This window comes from Carex rostrata, chromosome 34 (genome assembly GCF_964058835.1).
Source record: "Carex rostrata chromosome 34, lpCarRost1.2, whole genome shotgun sequence".
NCBI classification, from domain to species: Eukaryota; Viridiplantae; Streptophyta; class Magnoliopsida; order Poales; family Cyperaceae; genus Carex; species Carex rostrata.
In genome coordinates, this window is record NC_135951.1 from 4,938,719 (window position 1) to 4,961,131 (window position 22,413).

Here is a 22,413-nt window from a genome sequence, read left to right on the forward strand (position 1 = left end):
TGGGAGAGTAGCAAGACAGCACTGATCGATGTTACTTTTCATGTTGATTTGAAAATTGTTTTTTTCATGTGACATAGATTAATACTGGCAGCACTATCCCCTCTATTTAAAGCATAGCAGAGGCCTTGCAAATAACACATCAAAATTGCAGACTGAATCTTTTTGGTGCTGCATTTCTAAGAAGACATTGACAAAATAGATACAATTAATATTTGTGACGTGTGGATCCGTTTCACTTGACAATGTTACCACTACTCTGTTTTGGACAAAGCAACATCGCTCTTTGACATAAAAATGCTTGCCTAGACTTCATTACTCTCATCTTCAGTAGACATCAATGTCTAATAGCATGTCATCACCAAAATGCTTGGCTCAAAAATGTTATGACCAGGAATCTAACTTGTTTAATTTCAATATACCTCAAGATAAAACATACAAGGGAAAGAAAAGTCGACCTATATTTCACTTTAAAATATATTATTTTTTAATAACAAAAACAGAGAAAAAACATCAGCCATTCAAAATTTCTTGACAACATGCATGTCTGGTTACCCTGAAATTTTTAACAAGTGATAAAAAAAAATCTTTTCAAGATCCATATTAAAAATAAAAATGAAATGAAATAAAAATCATGGGTTAACTAACACACTCAAGATTCATCTAGTTGTCCAAAACAAAATATAGTTTCACACACTTCAATAAGGTTTATTACACCATGAGTTCGATAACCATTATTACAATAACACAATAAAACCCAACAAAAGTACAATTTAATAAAGGCAGCAACAATTAATAGCAAAGAAAAGTAGTTGGATACAACAAAAGCAAACTTGAATTTTTCCATTGTTTGAAGCATATCAAAGCGAAGGCACATTTGATAAAAGAAAAGAACTGACTGGAAAAGTGTGGACCTTCTTCTTCAATTTGTAGTAGAGTATGACCACATATAATTGAGGACCTACATGAGATAGGGATAGAACATAGAACTATAGAAGCAAATGGTTTAAGAACATTTAATTGGATATCTAAAAAGAAAGAATTTTATTTTATTGCACCTGAATCGTAGCATCATTGAGACCAAGCTCCATTTTGCCTCCAATCAGACCATTTCGAGAAGACTTCTTTGTTTTATGTTGCCAGGATACAAAAACACTAAAAGCAAATCAGGGTTCCAACGGTTCTCCAATCAAACTTCAGGTTTTTTTTAGGACAAAAAACCAAACCAAGCAAAACACTTACATGACTACAAATACACAAGTTGCCATACAACAACAACAACAGTGATTTTCTTTGGCACACAAAAACATCAACCAATATACTTCTACATACAAAACCAAATACTGTTTTTTTATTTTTTTATTTTTTTATTTTAAAAACAAAACAACAAATACAAGGCAGGAGATTGTACACGAGAGGCTACAGAAAATTCATCAATTATCTTTTTTCCTTTCCTTTTATTTCCCAGCACAATTGAGACTTCATCTTGAATCTGCAAGTAGTTGAATATATAAAATGTTGTTTAATATTTGTAGTAGCACCAAAATAACAATCAACCAAATCAAATTAACTTCATATTTTTAATCAACTGAGATTTTCTGCAAAAGTTGTCTTAATTCTGTCATAATTTGATATATAATTTGGAGACATAATTAATTAATGATCCATAAATCACTTTAAATTAAGTTGTGTTCTACATGACTTATTAATTGCTGTCATTTAGAACTTGGCAAGCATAATAAAAATACATTAATAAGATGCACCATATATAATTGTTATGACAGCCTATTTTTTTTTTATCCTTTATAATAAAAGATGGAAAAGTACCTCTATTAAATATATATCCTGTAATTGTTTTCTAAAACATGACTAATTAACATTTGCTCCAATCAAGGATTCAAAATCATGGATTTGGAAACCATTTCGGGTCAGCACCTGTATAATCATTCGTTCCAATTGACTTATTAATGTTTATTGCACGTTTTCCTAGGGTTTTTTTTTCTCTACCTATTTTATTGCTTCTTTATATGAGGTCAATCAATTGAAGTCATATATTTACTTTCTAACGAAATCTAAAAATAAAAAAATAAAAAACACTTCTTTATATGAGGTCAATTGAGCAGATTTTTGTCTCCAGAATATGAAACTAAGATTCGTGGGCGGAAGCATTTGGTAGGATTGTAAATCACATTAATTATACAAAAGCTGCAAAAATAAAATTCTTCCGCTTGTGCAAAAAGAAATTACCTTTTTAATTATCTCCGTATCTCCTTGTCAGGAATGTGGGAAATCTTATGCCAATTTGGATGATTTGGATCCTTGCAACTCCTTGTGAACTCTTCACCGCATATACAAATTTTAATACGCTGGACTGATGGCGGCACATCTGAGAGAGAACTTAGATTAAAACACGACCAGATCTCCATATTTATGAGAGAATATGGTTGTATTATACGTATCTATGGTTAGCTCAAAACTAGATCTTTCTTCTCTTGGATATCTTTAAGGTATGAACTTACATTCAGCCCAAAATTTGCACGCATAAATCCAACAAATTTCCACGCAGGTGTTTCATGTTTGTATAGTAGATGAGTAACTAACTTAACTCTATGATGTGCTTGTTTCGCCTCTTTGCAGTTTTCTCCTTGCTAAGGCAGGAGCTTTCTTTGGTATGTATACGTTATAACTCACCTGTTATAAATAACATCTAATTTCATTAAATTGCGTAAAATAATTTGCCAAAAGGTATTATACATAGTGCGGATTGGTCTGTACTATGGATCAATATCTCTATTTTTAAAGTCCAAACTGTCGATATGTTGAACCAACATGATCTCCATATGAAAATGTACTTGTAGATCAAATTATACATTTTTTAGAATTTTTTTACTATTTTTAGATAAGTAGAAAATCACTTGATCTAAAAATTTTAGACCATTTCAAAAGTAGAGATTTTCCACCCATCTAAAAAAATAGTAAAAGAACTCTAAAAGATGTAAAATCTAATCTGCAAGTACATTTTCATATGAAGATCAGCTTGTACGGTTCAGATCAGCTTGAATGGTTCAGATCCACCCTATTCATAGTACCATAGATAATCACAAAATATGAGAATAACAAGTCAATGCAAACAACAACAAAACTGGATTTATGTTACCAGTAGATAATGCTTGCTGTGTGGTTTTCAATAAGCAGTAAAGCCCCGTAAATTTAACCAGAGAAATCTAGTTAATAAATTAAAAACATGATCTTTGCTATTACCAAAACTTTCACATTTTATGTAAATATCAGATGCATGCAACACTTCTTTACAAGCAATGTGTGTTTTTATTTTTATTAACTTCCTTCCTAAAATAAAATCAGTAATAAGATTCTTTGATCCCATCGGCCTTCTTCAAAAGAAAACCTAACAAAAGAATTTAATCAGGGATAGGGGACGGTCCGATGGGCATTGGACCAAATTCTTTCCATTGTCCGGTCACAGCCATCCGATCAGCATCAAGATTCGTGCGGACTTTTATCTAGGTGAATCTTAAAACTGTACGCACGAATCTTGACGTGGATTGAACGGCTCCTACCCAGCATCAGACCGAATTTGGTCCAATGCCCATCAGACCAAATTTCAATAAATTGCGTGAACTAATGTGCCAAACAAACAATAAAACAAAAGTTCATAAATCCAATAATACTGTATGTTACCAGTAGATAATTACTAACAGAAGCATTTAATCAGGGAGGAGGGGGCCGACCGATGGGCATTGGACAAAATTCGGTCCGATGCCCGGTCAGAGATGTCCGATCTGCATCAAGATTCATGTGAACTTTATCCGCATGAACCATAAAGCTGCATGCACAAATCTTGATGCGAATTGGACGGCTCTGACCGGGAATCAGACTGAATTTGAATAGCCCCTGATTAATTTAATCAGTGCTACAATTGTTATAACATGAACCAGTCAAATCCAGTAGGTACTGGATACATAATTCGAGCCAACAGATAGCACAATTCGTGCTTGATTTGAAAAGATCATCGGAAGAAACAAATAATTTAGCCTAATTCATCGGAAAAAACTAACCTGGACAGTTTCACCATCATGCATTCTAGAGAAGGTCTTCTTTTTATACTGGGCCCCACCTGTATCTACTCCACCACTGGTAGTCTCCTGTTGCTGCACTGCCTCCACATCCTTTCTCAAACCAGACACAACTGATGAACTAGGGTTAGGCTTTGGGTTCAGTTCAGAACCCTTATTCGATTCATCTTTGGTACCATTGGAAACTTCACCGGTATTATACGTATCTATGGTTGTATTATCGTCAGTACCTTCCCTTTCGGATGGGATAACAATGACAGACCTAAGCTTAGGCCTTTTAACCGAAACGGGAACAATTTTGTCTTTTCCCTTCAACTCTATATCAGTAATTACTTCACCGGGTTCATCCAAAATAGACTCTTCTCTTTCCTTATCAGTATCCACTGTACCAGGAACAGAACCAACTTCTTCAATTGATTCATTTGAAACTGGTACACCTCTTTCTTCACCGATACCGCATTTTTTAACTTTGTGAAACTTTATGAAATTTTCTAGCGCCTTTTGCCGCAATATCATCTCTGCATCCACCACCACCCCAGCTTTTTTCATATCATCATTTTGCACCTTTTCTGGTACAACATTCTCTGATGCCTTTTCTGGTACCACTTTCTCTGACACCTTTTCTGGTACAACTTTCTCTAACGCCTTTTCTGGTACAACTTTCTCTGACACCTCAGCTATTGGTTCACTCTCTTTTTCTCCTCTCGGTATGTAGCTCTCTTTATCCTTTGAAGAAACAATGTCACTATCTTCTCGCCTCGATATCTGTGCTCTCTCCCATTTCGATGTCTTCTACTCCTACTAGGACTTCTACTCCTATCACTACAAGTAGAACAGCTCCTAGATCTTCTATGCTTTCTACCTCTCTCTCTTCCTGTGTACTTGGTACCAGTAATAGCTCTACCCTTTCTTATTTTTGATTTACCAATACCAGCTTTTCGTTTTTCACAAGTCGAGCAACTACTGACAGAGTAATCGCTTGAGTAAGACGAAGAGGTGAGTAAGACGAAGAGGTAGGCGAGATGCTGGGTTGGCGGGGCCTCTTTCTAGATTTCTTCTTTGATTTTTTCAATTTACGTGGCTTCTTCCTGCCACTGTCAGATGAATCAGAAGAGTAACTGCGCTTCCTTTTTGAAGATTTTGATTTCTTCAATCTGATTTTTTCCTAAAATATAGATCCAAAATGCAATTAATACTTCAATATTTCAATTAGGTTTTACTATTCAAGCAATTACTTAGAAAATCATAATTTCTGGTGCAAATAAAGCACTTCAAGATATGAAATCAGACATAATTACATAAAGAAATTATAATATAAGAAGTTATTTTGTCTCTACAATGCAATCAATAGTTCAATATTTCTGGTAAAGATTTTAACAAAGCATTTTAAGCTTCATGCAGCTCATGGACCATTTGAAGTGCTGTTTTGAATCTATATTTCATGCCCTGCATGAAGACAAAGCTGCTCTGTTAAAATCTCTACCCAATATTTCAATTAGGCTTTACTATTCTAGTAATTACTTAGAATTTTATAATTTCTGGTACAAATAAGGCACTTAAAGAAACTCAATCAGACATTTCTGGTAACAAGAAACCCCAAATTGAGAAAATGCAATGGGACCGACATTCAATTACTTCAATATTTCAATTAGGTTTTACTATTTGAGTAATTACTTGAGAAATGATAGGGGTAAAGATTTTAACAGAGTGGTTTTGGCTTCATGCAGTGCACGGACAATATAATCAAAACAATACTGCTGATTATCTATGCTGTGCATGTAGTCAAAACTGCTTTGCTAAATTATTTACCTGAATTATAATGAAAGATATATTGTCTCGTCAATAACAGAATAATATGATTTCTAGCGCAAGTAATTAACCAAGAAATTAAATAAAATTGATGGAGAGCAACTCAAGACTGTAACAAAGAAGTCTCAAATTGAGAAAACGCAATGGGACCCAGTTGCAGTCAGTTCTTGCGAACGACTAAAGAAGTCTCAAATTGAGAAATCTTGATTATTGAACTAAACTCAAAAGTATTGATTGCAAGAGAGATAAAGAGAAAGAGAGAAAGGAAACCTCGTCGGAGGGTTTCTTTAGGGATTTCGCCTTCATGAGCAAATTCGTTAGTGCTTACTGCTTAGTTAACCTACGACGAAAGCATAGACGGAGATTCAGAAGAGAGAGAGAATTTGTGTTATTACAGGGTGCAAATCGGAAGATACTGAATTGGGGATAGCAGCGCCGAATTCAGATTCTTTAAAGTAACTCAAATTTTGAGTTTGGATCTAGACCGTCCGATATGTTTTGACACCTAGGATTCTGGTCGGACAGTGATTTTGTAAACTAAAATATTATGTTACCTTAGAGGATGCGAACCAGATAACAAAGCTTTATAAAAAGTGAAATGTTATTTTATTTCTTGTTTCCTTCGTGCCTTATAGGCGTTACATCTTACCAACGGGTCCCTACAATTCACTATAATTCACTTCTTACTAAAACAACCCTATAATTTCTCTATAATGCAATAAACATAAATCTCAACACTCCCCCTCAAAATGGGCAAAAGATATCCATCAAGCTCATTTTGTCACAAAATCTATCTAGATCTATTGAGCTAAGTCCTTTGGTGAGGCAGTCAGCTACTTGATCTCCAGTAGCTACATGACTCAGCTCCAATAATCTACTTTCTAGCTTTTCCTTTATGAAGAACCTATTGATCTCCACATGCTTGGTTCTGTCATGCTGCACATGATTGTTGGCAATGCTGATCGCTGACTTGCTATCGCACCACAATTTCATTTGGGCTCCATGATGCACCTTGAGCTCTTCCAACAACCTCTTCAGCCACACCATCTCAGCGACTCCCAATGCCATAGCCCTGTACTCGGCTTCTGCTGTCGATCTCGAAACAACTGGCTGTTTCTTGCTCTTCCAGGAGACCAAGTTGCCCCCTACGAACATACAGTAGCCATATGTGGACCTCCTGTCATCTTGGCAACTGGCCCAGTCGGAGTCACAATAGCCCTCATTCCGCCTGAAAACCAAACCCTTCCCCGGTGCACTCTTCAGGTACCTCAGAATGTGATACACTGCGTCCATATGGCCCTTCCTAGGATCATGCATGTAGCGGCTCACCACGCTCACTGCAAATGAGATATCGGGACGAGTATGTGTCAAATAGATCAATCTACCTACCAATCTCTGGTACCTCTCACGATCAACCTGTTCTCCTGCCTCTGCACTTATCTTGGCCTTCACATCAATTGGAGAAACTGCAGGCTTGCACCCCAACATGCCTGTCTCAGTGAGCAGGTCTATCACATACTTCCTTTGAGACAGAACGATCCCTTCGGGGGCACGGGCCACCTCAATGCCGAAAAAGTATCTAAGTCGCCCCAAGTCCTTTACCTCAAACTCCTTGCCCAATCTCACCTTCAGCTGAGCAATCTCACTCTCATCATCCCCAGTGATAATCATGTCATCCACATATACGGCAAGCATAGTGGTGTGAGCTCCTTGTTGCCTAAAAAACACTGTATGGTCTGCATTGGTCTGCCGATATCCCATGCCTACCATAGCCTTCCTGAACCTGTCAAACCAAGCTCGAGGGATTGCTTCAGCCCATAAAGAGACTTCTTGAGCCTGCACACCTTACCCACTATCATTTTAGAGCCAAAACCTGGTGGTATCTCCATATACACCTCCTCCAACAAGTCACCATGAAGAAAAGCATTCCTCACGTCGAGTTGGTGTAACTTCCACCTCCTATTTGTGGCTAAGGAAACTAGCGTTCGTACTGTGCTCATCTTCGCCACGGGTGCAAAAGTCTCATCATAGTCTATACCATAGGTCTGACTGTACCCCTTTGCCACCAATCGGGCCTTGTACCGCTCGACCTTTCCTTCTGGGCTTTGCCTCACTGTGAAGACCCATTTGCATCCAACGGCCTTCTTGCCAAGTGGTAGTGACACGAGCTCCCAGGTTTTATTCTTGGCGAGGGCCCCAAGCTCCTCTAGCATGGCTGCTTCCCACTTTGGATCTTCCTTAGCACCTTGCCAACACTTAGGAATAGAGACAGCATCCAAAGATGCAATGAATGCTCCATGTACAGGTGATATGTGTGAGTAAGAGACAAATTTAGCAATGTCATGTGGGAAACCATATCGATCAGGAGGAATGCCTGCATTCTCACGAGAAGTCCTCCTTACCGATAGGGGAGTGGGAGGAGTAGAGAGAGGAATCATATCACCTGTGTATTCTGAGTCTGCTGTGGATGGGGAAGATGTCTCAGGAGTCGAGGTAGGCAACAAGGAACTTGGCATAAGCGGCACTGTTTCCTCATTCTCCTTTCGTCTCCTCGTGTACACTCTCAGCTCCCCCTGAGCCTGAGATCCACCATCATCGGGATCAGACTCCACCACAACCAGCACAACGGTCGGCTCTATAACCGGCATAACATCCGACTCCACCATAACTGGACAAGGGATAGCCGGCTCTATAACCGGCACAACAGCCGACTCCACCACAGCTGGACAAGGGATAGCCCCTACACTCACCATCTGCTGCTCTCCACTACTACTACTCTCCCCCTCTCACCTCGTACCTCCTGTATAGAGCGAGTCCCCAAAGGGTGAGTTAACCTCAGATGTGTAGTATGGCTCAAGCTCTTGAAACGTGACATCCAAACTCACAAACAACCTCCTCTCAATGGGGCTCCAACACATATATCCATTTTGGGTGACTGAGTATCCCACAAAGACACATTTGACCGCCCTTGGGTCCAATTTTCCCACATTGGGTCTTCTGTCCTGCATAAAACAGATACATCCAAAGGTTCTCAAAGGAAGAATATCCCCATTCTTATCTTGCCACACCTCAAATGGAGACTTCCACTCCAATATTCGAGAGGGCATCCTATTGATCAGTTGGGCAGCAGTCTTGACCGCTTGCCCCCACAAGTACTTCGGTACATTCATGGCAATCATCATACTCCTAGCTACCTCCAGGAGATGTCTATTATTTCGTTCTGCTACCCCATTCTGCTCAGGTGTGTATGGACAAGTGGTCTGATGCTTTATTCCCTGGGATAACAGATACTCCTCAAAGGCCCTGTTGGTGTACTCCGTCCCATTATCAGATCTCAATACCTTCACAACTGCCCCATATTGAGTCTGAACCGCTTTATGAAAGTCCCTAAAAGACGAAAGAACCTCACTTTTGTTTTTCATTAAATAAAGCCAAGTCACACGAGAGCAACAATCAATGAAAGTCACAAAGTATCGAAAACCACTAACAGTAGGTGTAGAACAAGGTCCCCATACGTCTTAATGAATCAAATCAAAGCTACCAGAACTCCTACCACCAGAACTAACATAAGAGCTTCTGGTATGCTTGCCTAACTCACACGCATCACACACCAGTTGTTCCTTGTTCACCTTTTCAAACAGCTGCGGATATAGCCTACTCAGCACCGGAAAGGAAGGATGACCCAAGCGTCTATGATGGAGCAGCAGCAAGTTCTCCACACTCCCCCCAACTCCTCTAGCTTCCTCTACAATAGATGAAAGGGCCGAGTCCATACCCTCCCTATCCATGTACCACAAGCCGCTGTAACATGTACCTGTTCCAAGTATCCTGTCTGTCCCCTTCTCTTGGAATGTCACCTTGGAAATATCAAACACAACTACACATTTTAGTTGTGTTATAATGGCACTTATGGATAAGAGATTCACTAGGAAAGAAGGAGCATGCAACACATTAGACAGAGTCATGGTGTTTGTGCATTTCACTGTGCCCTTACCAACCACGGACTGGGCTATACCATCTGCTGTTTGAATGCTCTCTGGGACTGCTAGACGGGTATAGGAAGAAAACTCACTAGCAGCACCAGTCACATGGCGAGATGCACCAGAGTCGACTATCCAATCTGGTGATCTGGTGGGTATAGAGGCTAGAGCAAGTGTATCACAACTACTTGTGGCTGAGAAGGCACGTGAAGCAAAGTTACCCCTGGCTGAGAATGAGGTGGATGCATCATCCCTCACACTCTTCCTATCGCCTGTCAGCTTCTGCCTGTCCCTGAGTGCCTGAGAATAGGCCTCCACGAGTGCCTGATCCTCCTCTGTAAGATCCCCATCAGCTTCTTCCTCCTCTGCATGTTGGGGTTTCTACGCGGTGTGCTGACCGAAACCCCTTTAGGCTTAAGGTGCGGAATGACCGTAGAACAAAAATTTCTACGGCCAACTTAAGCTCAGGTTTAAACGGGGTATGTCACGAAACTTTCCAAGGCGGTCCACCTTCAGTATTCCTTTGGCATCAAAACCCAATTTAATCCTTTTACAGATCTACTCCATGATTGATTTCTAAAACTTTAATCTACTTACAAATTAAATAGATTAATATAACATATTTATACCTTGTTTCCAAATCACAGTTGGAATGCAGACCGAGCGAGTAGAGCCTCACCAGGGAAGGAATCGACTCGAAACGGAGCATCAGACGTTTGATGCCTCTATCGGTTATCCACCAGGACTAACCGGAGAGCGGTTTATTTCTTCTGCCAGAAATACCGTAAACCGCGGAATTCTGCAAAAACACTATTCACGGGGAAAAGACGAAAACCCGTAAACACGAATTTTCAGTTGCTCAGTTTCATCAATATGCAAAATTGACATACTGCGAAATTCGGTAAAACACTATTCATCGATCCCGTAAATATACTCCACAACAACCCGCAAGATTATACGTCAACTACGTATAACTTTCTTTTCTCAACCGAAACACTATTTGGGAGAGAAACCGAGAAAGAGAGAAAATACCGATCCGATTCTGCACGAAACGGTACGAGTGAATTGGTGAATTTCTCTCTACCCCTCCACCCCTATTTATAGGGTTTAGGGTCGGTTGCCAAAGGACCAAAATGCCCTCCAAGTTCGGTCTATTTACAAGGTATGTCATTGACACCTCATCCTTTTATATGTGAAATGACCAAAATGCCTCTTCCACACTCTTCCACACTCTTCTCCATGTTTCTACACATGCAAGGTGGCATAGGTGTGAAATGACCATTTTGCCCTTGTGGATAGGATTGATGACATGCCATCTGGATAGGATCGATGACATGTCTGCGGATAAGGACGAATCTGAAAAGACCCGAATGCCCTCGGCCCGAACACAAATAATATTCGTATAATTATTCTGAACAATTATATATATATTTTTCTTGCGGTTTGTTGTTTCGGTAATTTATACAACGTGTCCTGCACATTTATAAATTAACCGGTTAACTTTTATACAACATGTCACACACGTTTATAAATTAACCAGTGTTTTTGCTTTTTATTTTTACATAACATTTATAATTTAATTATAACACGTATAATTAATTATAACCATCTTAATATTAATTATAATCAATTTATAATTAATCAGTAAGATTCTCCGAGTAGCTCCTATATGGTGTGACCCAATAGGATCTGTGTTATGTTGGTAAACAGAGTTAAAACTGTTTTAACTTCTGTTAGTCATGGGTGGCATCTGGCAACACATCATGACCGTCCAATTACACAGATGATGCTGTACTGTACAATATCACGATCCAGTAAACAATTTACTTGTGTCAGTTCTTCTGTCTCATAGCTATCAGATCAGTTTTAAGGTAGATATGTGTCATCCTTGTTAACTGTATATTTTCTTGATCTTGAGTAGATTATCAAATATAATTACTCTTGTAATTATACCGCATGCAGATAATCTAACTCTATCAAGGGGCCCAGTGCTGTTATAGCTCGTATAGAGATACGAGGGACAAGTAGTATTCTTGGTAGACTATCACTTCCTCAGCTAAGTTATATATATGGAAATGCTACCGTTATGGCTGCTTTTTACGGACAGCGTTAGATAACACTCACTCATATATATTTCTTACTGGGAACGATAAATACCTCATACTGTAGAACTTTGACACTGAATGAAAAACATAAATGACACGAACACAATTCTATTTAATGTTTCATTCGGGGTCTGTCAAATACCATGTTCCTATAACATGTATCTATGTGATTAAAATGACATCTCGTGTCAGGTGGTTTGTAAAACTTAACCATCTTTTATCCTATATGGTGTGACCCAATAGGATCTGTGTTATGTTGGTAAACAGAGTTAAAACTGTTTTAACTTCTGTTAGTCATGGGTGGCATCTGGCAACACATCATGACCGTCCAATTACACAGATGATGCTGTACTGTACAATATCACGATCCAGTAAACAATTTACTTGTGTCAGTTCTTCTGTCTCATAGCTATCAGATCAGTTTTAAGGTAGATATGTGTCATCCTTGTTAACTGTATATTTTCTTGATCTTGAGTAGATTATCAAATATAATTACTCTTGTAATTATACCGCATGCAGATAATCTAACTCTATCAAGGGGCCCAGTGCTGTTATAGCTCGTATAGAGATACGAGGGACAAGTAGTATTCTTGGTAGACTATCACTTCCTCAGCTAAGTTATATATATGGAAATGCTACCGTTATGGCTGCTTTTTACGGACAGCGTTAGATAACACTCACTCATATATATTTCTTACTGGGAACGATAAATACCTCATACTGTAGAACTTTGACACTGAATGAAAAACATAAATGACACGAACACAATTCTATTTAATGTTTCATTCGGGGTCTGTCAAATACCATGTTCCTATAACATGTATCTATGTGATTAAAATGACATCTCGTGTCAGGTGGTTTGTAAAACTTAACCATCTTTTAATCCACATACTAACCTTATAGCGGTAATTAGTGTTCCTGCTAATTACCTTGGTCAGTGACCTTTTAAGAGTATATATTATCTATATTATGGAGTTTCACAATTTCAGTCATGAACTCGAAATGATCCATAAATTCAATAATACTCAAGGCAACAAAATGATATTAATCATCCAATTCATGAACAAAGCTTTATGATAAATTATCGTATTATTGACTTCTAGATTATTACAAACTAACAATCTCCCACTTAAGTTAGGAGCCAATCATCGTAGGCCCTACTTATATACAAAATTCTATATTCTCTAAGATCTCGTAGATCCTGAGAAAATCACACAGCCAATTTTCTATGCATTCCAAACTCATAGAAGCATTAAGCATCTCGTGCTTGGCTTGAGGAAGAGATTTTGTAAGTGGATCAGCTGTGTTGCTGACTGTGTCAACTCTACATATCTTTACATCACCTTTATATTAATTATATCTTTTATAATTATTTATAAACATCTTATTATGTTTATGATCTCTAGTATTAGGTGATAACGTTGTAGACGAGAAACATATCCTTAGTTCTTCTCAAGAACTTAAGGATATTCTTTACAGCATTCCAGTGCTTTATGCCTGGATTAGCCTGATATCTACTCGTCATACTCAAAGCATACGAGACATCAGGGCGAGTGCACAACATGGCGTTTATGATAGAGCTAATAGCCGAAGCGTATGGTACTCTACTCATAGTGCTTTGCTCATCAGTTGTCGAAAGACACTGAGTCTTGCTAAGCTGTGTACCATGATTCATTGGCAGGAATCCTCTCTTAGAATCCTGCATGCTGAACCGATTCAGCACTTTGTCAATGTACGTGCTTTGACTTAATCCTATAAGTCTCTTTGATCTACCTCGGTAGATTTTTATGCCTAGTATATAGACATCCTCGCCCAAGTCCTTCATCGAGAAAACTTTCTTTTAATGAAGACTTGGCTAATTGCTATAGAGGAATATCATTTCCTATTAAGAGTATGTCATCTACATATAAGATTAAGAAAGGTGATGGCACTCCCACTAGTTTTTCTGTACACATAAGATTCTTCTTCGCATCTGACGAAGTCAAGCTTTTTGACTTCTTCGCCAAATCGAAGATTCCAACTCCGTGATGCATGCTTCAATCCATAAATGGATTCAAGAAGCTTGCATACCTTCCCAGCATTCTCTGGATCTTCAAAACCCGTAGGCTGTGTCATGTACACATCATCTTCTTAAATTTTCATTTAAGAATGCGGTTTTGACATCCATTTGCCATATTTCATCATCATGAAATGCGGCAATTGCTAGGAGTATCCGAATTGACTTAAACATAGCCACGGGTGAAAAAGTTTCATCAATTCCCAAAATTTATTTGAAACATTTTCGCTACTAGCCGTGCTTTGTAAATAGTCTATTGTCATCCATGTCTGTTTTCTTTTGAAAACCCACTTGTTAGCTATGGGTTTCACCCCATTAAGTGGTACAACTAGGTTCCAGACCGTGTTGTCATACATGGATTGTATTTTGGATCTCATGGCCTCCAGCCATTTATTAGAGTCAGGCCTATCCATTGCTTCCGCATAGGTCAGAGGATCTTCAGTGTCAAAAACTGAGATCTCGTGCAGTCTCATGTACCTCTTGGGTGCATGGACTATCATTGTTGACCTACGTAGCACTTGTTCTTCGGGCTGTTGAACTTCATCCACAATAGTGTGCGGATTTAGTTCTTCTTCAACTTGCGTTGAAGTACTTGAGCTCAGGACTAGAACCTCTTCCACAGCTACTTGTGGATTTGGTTCTTCCAGATGCTCATCAGCCGAAGTATCAAGTGGTGGGTATATCTGATCTAGTTCAGATGTATTATTGTGTGATGTATCTTGAATTTCTTCAAGTATTACATTACTCCCACTACTTCCTTTTGCGAGAAACTCGTTCTCCAAAAGTATACCATGACGAGCAACAACTAATTTGTTCTCGGACTGGTAATAGAAGTAATATCCTTTCGTTTCCTTAGGATACCCTACGAAAAAGCACTTATCAGATTTGGGACCAAGTTTGTCAGACGTCAGACGTTTAACAAATACTTCGCAACCCCATTTTTAAGATAAGACATATTTAGAATTTTCCAAACCATAACTCGTATGGAGTCTTTTCAACTAACTTAGATGGAACCATATTTATCGTTAGTGTGGCAGTATCTAGTGCGTGTCCCCAAAATGATTTTGGGAATGGTGGCGTTACTCATCATGGAACGAATCATGTCCAGCATGGTTTGTTTCATTTTCTTGGCAACACTGTAACATTGCGGTGTTCCTAGAGGTGTGAGTTGTGAGACTATCTCACATTCCTTTAAGTACGTTTTGAAAACCATAACTCAAGTATTCACCTCCACGGTCCTACCGTAATGCCTTAATACTTTTGTTCAATTGATTTTCTACTTTAGTCTTAAATTCCTTGAACTTGTCAAAGGATTCAGACTTATGTCTCATGTAAGTCAATACTTTCATGAAACGTTTTGAGTCTTTTGTTATTGATGTTAAACACGGGGTTTTCCATTTCTAGCATATAAAGACCATTTAACAAGTAAGATGATCCATAATATGTCTCATTTTTATAAATAGAACATCTATTGTTCTTTATAACAAACGAGAAATCATTCATCTCTAAACACGAGATTGATATGATAATTTTAGAAATGGTAGGAACAAAATAGACATTTTCTAGTTCCAGAATAAACCCGCTAGGCAAGTACAATTCTATCCTACCGACTGTAACGACTGCAACTTGTGCTCCGTTTCCAACTCGGAGTTGTACTTCCTTATTGCGTAACTTCCTCTTAGTGCGTGCATATTTGTGCAAATATGAGCACATGATCCGGTATCCAGTAGCCAATCATTAAGAGAGGTCGCAACATTAATTTCAATAACATTGATACTTGAGACTAAGACTTTTGAGACATTCTCAAACTTCATATCTCCAAGATACTCCGGGCAGTTTCTCTTCCAGTGACCTTTGCTATTGCTAAAATAGCAGTCAGAGTTAGCAGAAACATTTATCTTGGGAGAGTTTGTTCCTAAAACCAACTTCCCTTTGCCTTTGTACTTAATAGTCGTTTTTCCCTTTTGCTTTCTTGATCTTTCTCCCACCTTCTTGGATCATGAGGACATGATAGCTATTATCGATGTCTTTATCAGTGATCCTCAGCATCCCTTGGGGCTCCTGCAAGCTCTTATCCAACTCTTGCTTATGGGAGTTCACAATGAACTCCGAATAGCTGGGAGGAAATGAGTTCAGGATAACTTCTGTGGCCAACTCGTGGCTCCACGGACAGTTAAGCTTCTCCAGTTTCTCATCATCGCTTGTCATACGAAGCGTGTGAGTACTGAAAGAGCTGCTCTCTACTATTTCAGCAGGGACCGATGTATTTAGGATATATTCCCTTTTCTCATGTATGTCTACCTTTTCGAGTAGGGAGCGTAAAGAGAAAGACGTTTCTTTAGCCATATTTCTACAACGTTTAATGTAAATATTTTAGCTTTGTTCATGTAATGTTTTATTCCAATAATAAAACTCCCACTGCAAATTTGTTCTATTCCCGTTTGCAGTAGGACCAAGATCCATATTTTCACCAATAACCAAGGCAGTGTATGCATATCATGGCTATCAGTTATCTTAGGTAAGCAAACTTGCTAATCACATCTCTTTGTGATTATTAGTTTCGTTAAAACATCACGTGTATTTAACGAAGACTTTGCCCCGAGCCTAAAACTCTTTTAGAAATCATCGGTAAGTAACCTCACTCTATTTTGTTTTGTTATATCTCACATAACCCTCGACCACCAAAGATAAAAGGCGATGCCCACTGAGCAGGTTAATCATCAACCAATGAACAATGGTTTGAGGAGGATAGAGTGGGAAGGGCATACTACTTAATATTTAATGGGTTGGTGTTTATGCTTAACAGTGTCAGCAATATTTAAAAGGAGGTTTGCCAGAAAGAACGACTAATGTGATTTTATTCATATCTAAAGAGACCTCTTTCATATGCTTCATTAAGCAGTCGTGGAAAGGAAGTCTAGAAAGAATACCGAATGTGATCCCCATTACTTTCTATCCTTAGCAGTACCATTTCGCCAGAAAGAACGACTAATGTGATTCTATTCGTATTTAAAGAGACCTCTTTCATATGCTTCATTAAGCAGTCGTGGAAAGGAAGTCTAGAAAGAATACCGAATATGATCCCCATTACTTTCTATTCTTAGCAGTACCTTTTTCATATGCTTTGACTTGGTTAAGCAGTCAGTTCTTGAAACTGACTCTAGCTACCATCTATCTTGTAGAGGTAGTTTTTATGGTTTCTTATAAAAATGATAAATCTAATCTATATGTTTTTATATGATAGCAGTAAATCTGATTTACCTATATATGTGACCGAGTCACGTATATTTCTTTCAGTTTGTAATGTTGACCTTGGTTAGCATTACGGACACGTGAAAGTTGCTTGTCAGAAAAAATACCGATTGTGATCCACTTCCTATCTTCCTCAAAGACCTCTTTCATATGCTTCAGTAAGCAGTCGTGGAAAGGAAGTCAGACAGAAAGAATAGTGAATATGATCTCATTTACATTTTCCTAAAAGATCTCTTTCATATGCTTCAGTAAGCAGTCGTGGAAAGGAAGTCAGAAAGAAACAATGTCAAATGTGATCACACATTCATATTTTTCTTCAAAGAAAGTTTTCTTTCACGGTTCCTTAGAAAGACGGTAAATCTAATTTTACTCATTTTTCATTTTAAAGCAGTAAATCTAATTTACTTATATACAGGACCAAGTCGGGTATATAATCTATCAGTTATCAATTCTTTATTTTGCAGCTATGCTCAGTTCTTATTTATACCATTTAAAGCACATAAACAATTTATATGTTTTAAAATCAGATATTCTTTTCGGTCCATAAAGCAATTTGGTAATGTGACAAAGTTCCTTTTGGGCCAGCCATTAGGACACGTGAAAGGGGCTCCCAGGAAAGATCGGGGTCACAAGGACCGCTTTAGACTCAATCTTTCCTAGACAGAACCATCTCTTTCTTGTGTGGAAATGACAGCTCTTACTCAGGTACTTTATTGCTTCATCACATTCTTCGATGAACTTTACTTATCCGAAGGTTTTCGAAAAGGCGAAAAACTTACACTAAATTTTGCCATTTCAAAAGCGTAAGAGTAATTTGGTAACGTGACAAAGTCCCCTTTGGGCCAGCTATCAGGACACGTAAACGAGGGTTAGACGAAAAGCCGAGACTTTTCTTGTCATTAACCTTGTCATTTACGGGTGGAGATTAGCAGTTCTTACTTGGGTACTTTATTGCTTCATCACATTCTTAGATATACTCAAACGCAGTTGAAAGTTTTGAAAACGAAAACATAAAGAAAGCATAAAATCCTATTTTATCTTTCTCGGTCGGAAAACCGATCCAAGAAATGTAAAAGTTTACATTTCATAAGAAAGCATAAAGAAAGCTTAAATCTAATTGAACTTTCTTAGTCGGTAGAACCGATCCAAGAAAATCTCATTTCTAATCGGTTTTGGACTTAAGCTGCAAATGTAAGAATTAAACCGATATGCGGTATATGCACCTAATTTGCATAAGTTATAACTTTTAGAAAATCAATCAGCGGGAGAGCCTTGTGCTCTGATACCACTGTTGGGGTTTATACGCGGTGTGCTGACCGAAACCCCTTTAGGCTTAAGGTGCGGAATGACCGTAGAACAAAAATTTCTACAGCCAACTTAAGCTCAGGATTAAACGGGGTATGTCAGGAAACTTTCCAAGGCGGTCCACCTTCAGTATTCCTTTGGCATCAAAACCCAATTTAATCCTTTTACAGATCTACTCCATGATTGATTTCTAAAACTTTAATCTACTTACAAATTAAATAGATTAATATAACATATTTATACCTTGTTTCCAAATCACAGTTGGAATGCAGACCGAGCGAGTAGAGCCTCACCAGGGAAGGAATCGACTCGAAACGGAGCATCAGACGTCTGATGCCTCTATCGGTTATCCACCAGGACTAACCGGAGAGCGGTTTATTTCTTCTGCCAGAAATACCGTAAACCGCGGAATTCTGCAAAAACACTATTCACGGGGAAAAGACGAAAACCCGTAAACACGAATTTTCGGTTGCTCAGTTTCATCAATATGCAAAATTGACATACCGCGAAATTCGGTAAAACACTATTCATCGATCCCGTAAATATACTCCACAACAACCCGCAAGATTATACGTCAACTACGTATAACTTTCTTTTCTCAACCGAAACACTATTTGGGAGAGAAACCGAGAAAGAGAGAAAATACCGATCCGATTCTGCACGAAACGGTACGAGTGAATTGGTGAATTTCTCTCTACCCCTCCACCCCTATTTATAGGGTTTAGGGTCGGATGCCAAAGGACCAAAATGCCCTCCAAGTTCGGTCTATTTACAAGGTATTCCATTGACACCTCATCCTTTTATATGTCAAATGACCAAAATGCCCCTTCCACACTCTTCCACACTCTTCTCCATGTTTCTACACATGCAAGGTGGCATAGGTGTGAAATGACCATTTTTCCCTTGTGGATAGGATTGATGACATGCCATCTGGATAGGATCGATGACATGTCTGCGGATAAGGACGAATCTGAAAAGACCCGAATGCCCTCGGCCCGAACACAAATAATATTCGTATAATTATTCTGAACAATTATATATATATTTTTCTTGCGGTTTGTTGTTTCGGTAATTTATACAACGTGTCCTGCACATTTATAAATTAACCGGTTAACTTTTATACAACGTGTCACACACGTTTATAAATTAACCAGTGTTTTTGCTTTTTATTTTTACATAACATTTATAATTTAATTATAACACGTATAATTAATTATAACCATCTTAATATTAATTATAATCAATTTATAATTAATCAGTAAGATTCTCCGAGTAGCTCCTATATGGTGTGACCCAATAGGATCTGTGTTATGTTGGTAAACAGAGTTAAAACTGTTTTAACTTCTGTTAGTCATGGGTGGCATCTGGCAACACATCATGACCGTCCAATTACACAGATGATGCTGTACTGTACAATATCACGATCCAGTAAACAATTTACTTGTGTCAGTTCTTCTGTCTCATAGCTATCAGATCAGTTTTAAGGTAGATATGTGTCATCCTTGTTAACTGTATATTTTCTTGATCTTGAGTAGATTATCAAATATAATTACTCTTGTAATTATACCGCATGCAGATAATCTAACTCTATCAAGGGGCCCAGTGATGTTATAGCTCGTATAGAGATACGAGGGACAAGTAGTATTCTTGGTAGACTATCACTTCCTCAGCTAAGTTATATATATGGAAATGCTACCGTTATGGCTGCTTTTTACGGACAACGTTAGATAACACTCACTCATATATATTTCTTACTGGGAACGATAAATACCTCATACTGTAGAACTTTGACACTGAATGAAAAACATAAATGATACGAACACAATTCTATTTAGTGTTTCATTCGGGGTCTGTCAAATACCATGTTCCTAGAACATGTATCTATGTGATTAAAATGACATCTCGTGTCAGGTGGTTTGTAAAACTTAACCATCTTTTAATCCACATACTAACCTTATAGCGGTAATTAGTGTTCCTGCTAATTACCTTGGTCAGTGACCTTTTAAGAGTATATATTATCTATATTATGGAGTTTCACAATTTCAGTCATGAACTCGAAATGATCCATAAATTCAATAATACTCAAGGCAACAAAATGATATTAATCATCCAATTCATGAACAAAGCTTTATGATAAATTATCGTATTATTGACTTCTAGATTATTACAAACTAACACTGCAACCATCAGATGTGTCCGGTTGGCTCCTCTTCCGCCTCTTCGACCTCCACGGCCGCGGCCACGACTCCCAAGCTGCCCCTTCCCACCTGTATCTCTCTCCTTTGGTGGCTTAGGACATGCCTGCTTCAGGTGACCTATCTCACCGCATCTGTAACACCATTGAGGCTCGCCTCTGAACCTTGTGTTACCTGTATGACCTGAGTTGGAGGCCGCTAGTGCTGACTTCAACCCTAGAAGTCCTACTGCCCCAGCCTGTAGCGTAATCCGGGTCTCCTCAGTTAAGTACCCCTCAAGATCCTTCCCTTCGAGTCTCATGTCGATAGGTGGCAGCTCAACCTTCTGCACCTTCGGCTTGCTCTCAACAGAAGCTTGGTACACGGCCAACGCTCGTCGCACCATGACAGCCATCTCATCAGAGGTCAGCTTTGCGCAAGCCTTCGCAAACGCATTTCCCGTCTCCTCCTCTGACATTGATCCGACTCAAATCTACGCCTCACGTATCAATCCAAGTTCAAATCCTTTCTATTACTCTCTTAGACCCGATCTTACACCGTTAAGATCGAGATCCACATCATCTCCCCCTTTCTTCTTCTTCTTCTTAACCCGATCTTGATCTATCTCATCAAGATTTGAGCCCAAATCCGATCGAACACTCGATCTAAACCAGCATCTCGGGTGTCGTGGGGTGTAGGCCCCCCACGCCGGCCAAATCAAGCAAAGAACAACCTTTTGTACCTTTGGTTCGACCTAGAAGAAGGAGAACCGGCCAAAGAAGAGGAGAAGAGCAAGTTCAGATCTGACCTAAGCAAAAAACGGAGCCAAATGTGGTGGTTTTGTGCTCGGACAAGAGGAGGAGGTGGCGGAGCTACTGTGCTCGGATCAGACTTAGGCGGAGCAGAGAGAGGGCAGAACTAGCTCATAGAAGAGATCGGAGCTGATTTGGCTCGGATCTGTGACAGCCACAGCGAGACCAGGCGGGGCCGAGAGGGGCCGAGCGGACCCAGGCGGAGCCTAGGCGGGGCCGGACGGAGCTCCTCTCTGGTTGGGCTTCGCGGTCACTGTAGCTACAGTAAATTCGAAAAAAATAGAAAAAACGGGAAAAAATGGAGCAGCTGTTAAACCTAGCTCTTGATACCAAAAAGAATAATAAAAAGTGAAATGTTATTTTATTTCTTGTTTCCTTCACGCCTTATAGGCGTTACATCTTATCAACGGGTCCCTACAATTCACTATAATTCACTTCTTACTAAAACGACCCTGTAATTTCTCTATAATGCAATAAACATAAATCTCAACAAGTTTTTCAAGTAATAAAATCACCAATTCTACTTCTTATATACATTTTTTTTTTCAAAATCTTGACAGGCTTGAAGACATTCTTCTTTCCTTGTGGAACATTCTCCAAAATAGCATCGGTTGCGAAGAAGAGGCCTATTAGTAGGTGTTTGCATTCCTCTTAGAATATATTGTTTACTTTTTTATAAATGATATTAAATCAAGGAATATAGCAAGACTGAAATTGCAAGTTTTTTTTAGCTCCGGCCGAGGCATGTAATGATTTGATGGCTTATACCCTCATACTGTCATGCTGCTGTTACACATGTTCCGAAATTTTTATTAATAGGAAATATAAT

At 38.7% G+C, this 22,413-nt stretch overlaps 1 protein-coding gene across 2 annotated transcripts; it reads right to left on the bottom strand.

Moving 5' to 3' along the window:
* Window positions 1–661: 661 nt before the first annotated feature.
* On the bottom strand, window positions 662–6,313 carry LOC144549214 (uncharacterized). 2 transcript variants are annotated; one of them, XM_078297944.1, is made up of 6 exons: window positions 6,171–6,313; window positions 4,074–5,256; window positions 2,604–2,688; window positions 2,245–2,383; window positions 1,056–1,489; window positions 662–958 (listed from the first exon to the last, which is right to left on the bottom strand). In XM_078297944.1, the coding sequence occupies exons 2-3, from the start codon at window positions 4,638–4,640 to the stop codon at window positions 2,605–2,607; spliced, it is 651 nt and encodes a 216-aa protein (XP_078154070.1). In that variant the 5' UTR covers window positions 4,641–5,256; window positions 6,171–6,313; the 3' UTR covers window positions 662–958; window positions 1,056–1,489; window positions 2,245–2,383; window position 2,604. The 2 variants fall into 2 exon arrangements, with proteins under 2 accessions (XP_078154070.1, XP_078154069.1); XM_078297943.1 differs by having other exon boundaries at window positions 2,517–2,688.
* Window positions 6,314–22,413: the final 16,100 nt, after the last annotated feature.

What these genes read in the sequence shown, in the direction of transcription:
- LOC144549214 (XM_078297944.1), bottom strand. Translation starts at nt 4,640, where the DNA reads ATGAAAAAAGCTGGGGTGGTGGTGGATGCAGAGATGATATTGCGGCAA. An exon ending in ATGATGGTGAAACTGTCCAG is followed by an intron (nt 2,689 to 4,073) that starts GTTAGTTTTTTC and finishes TATTTATAACAG; the next exon opens with GTGAGTTATAACGTATACAT.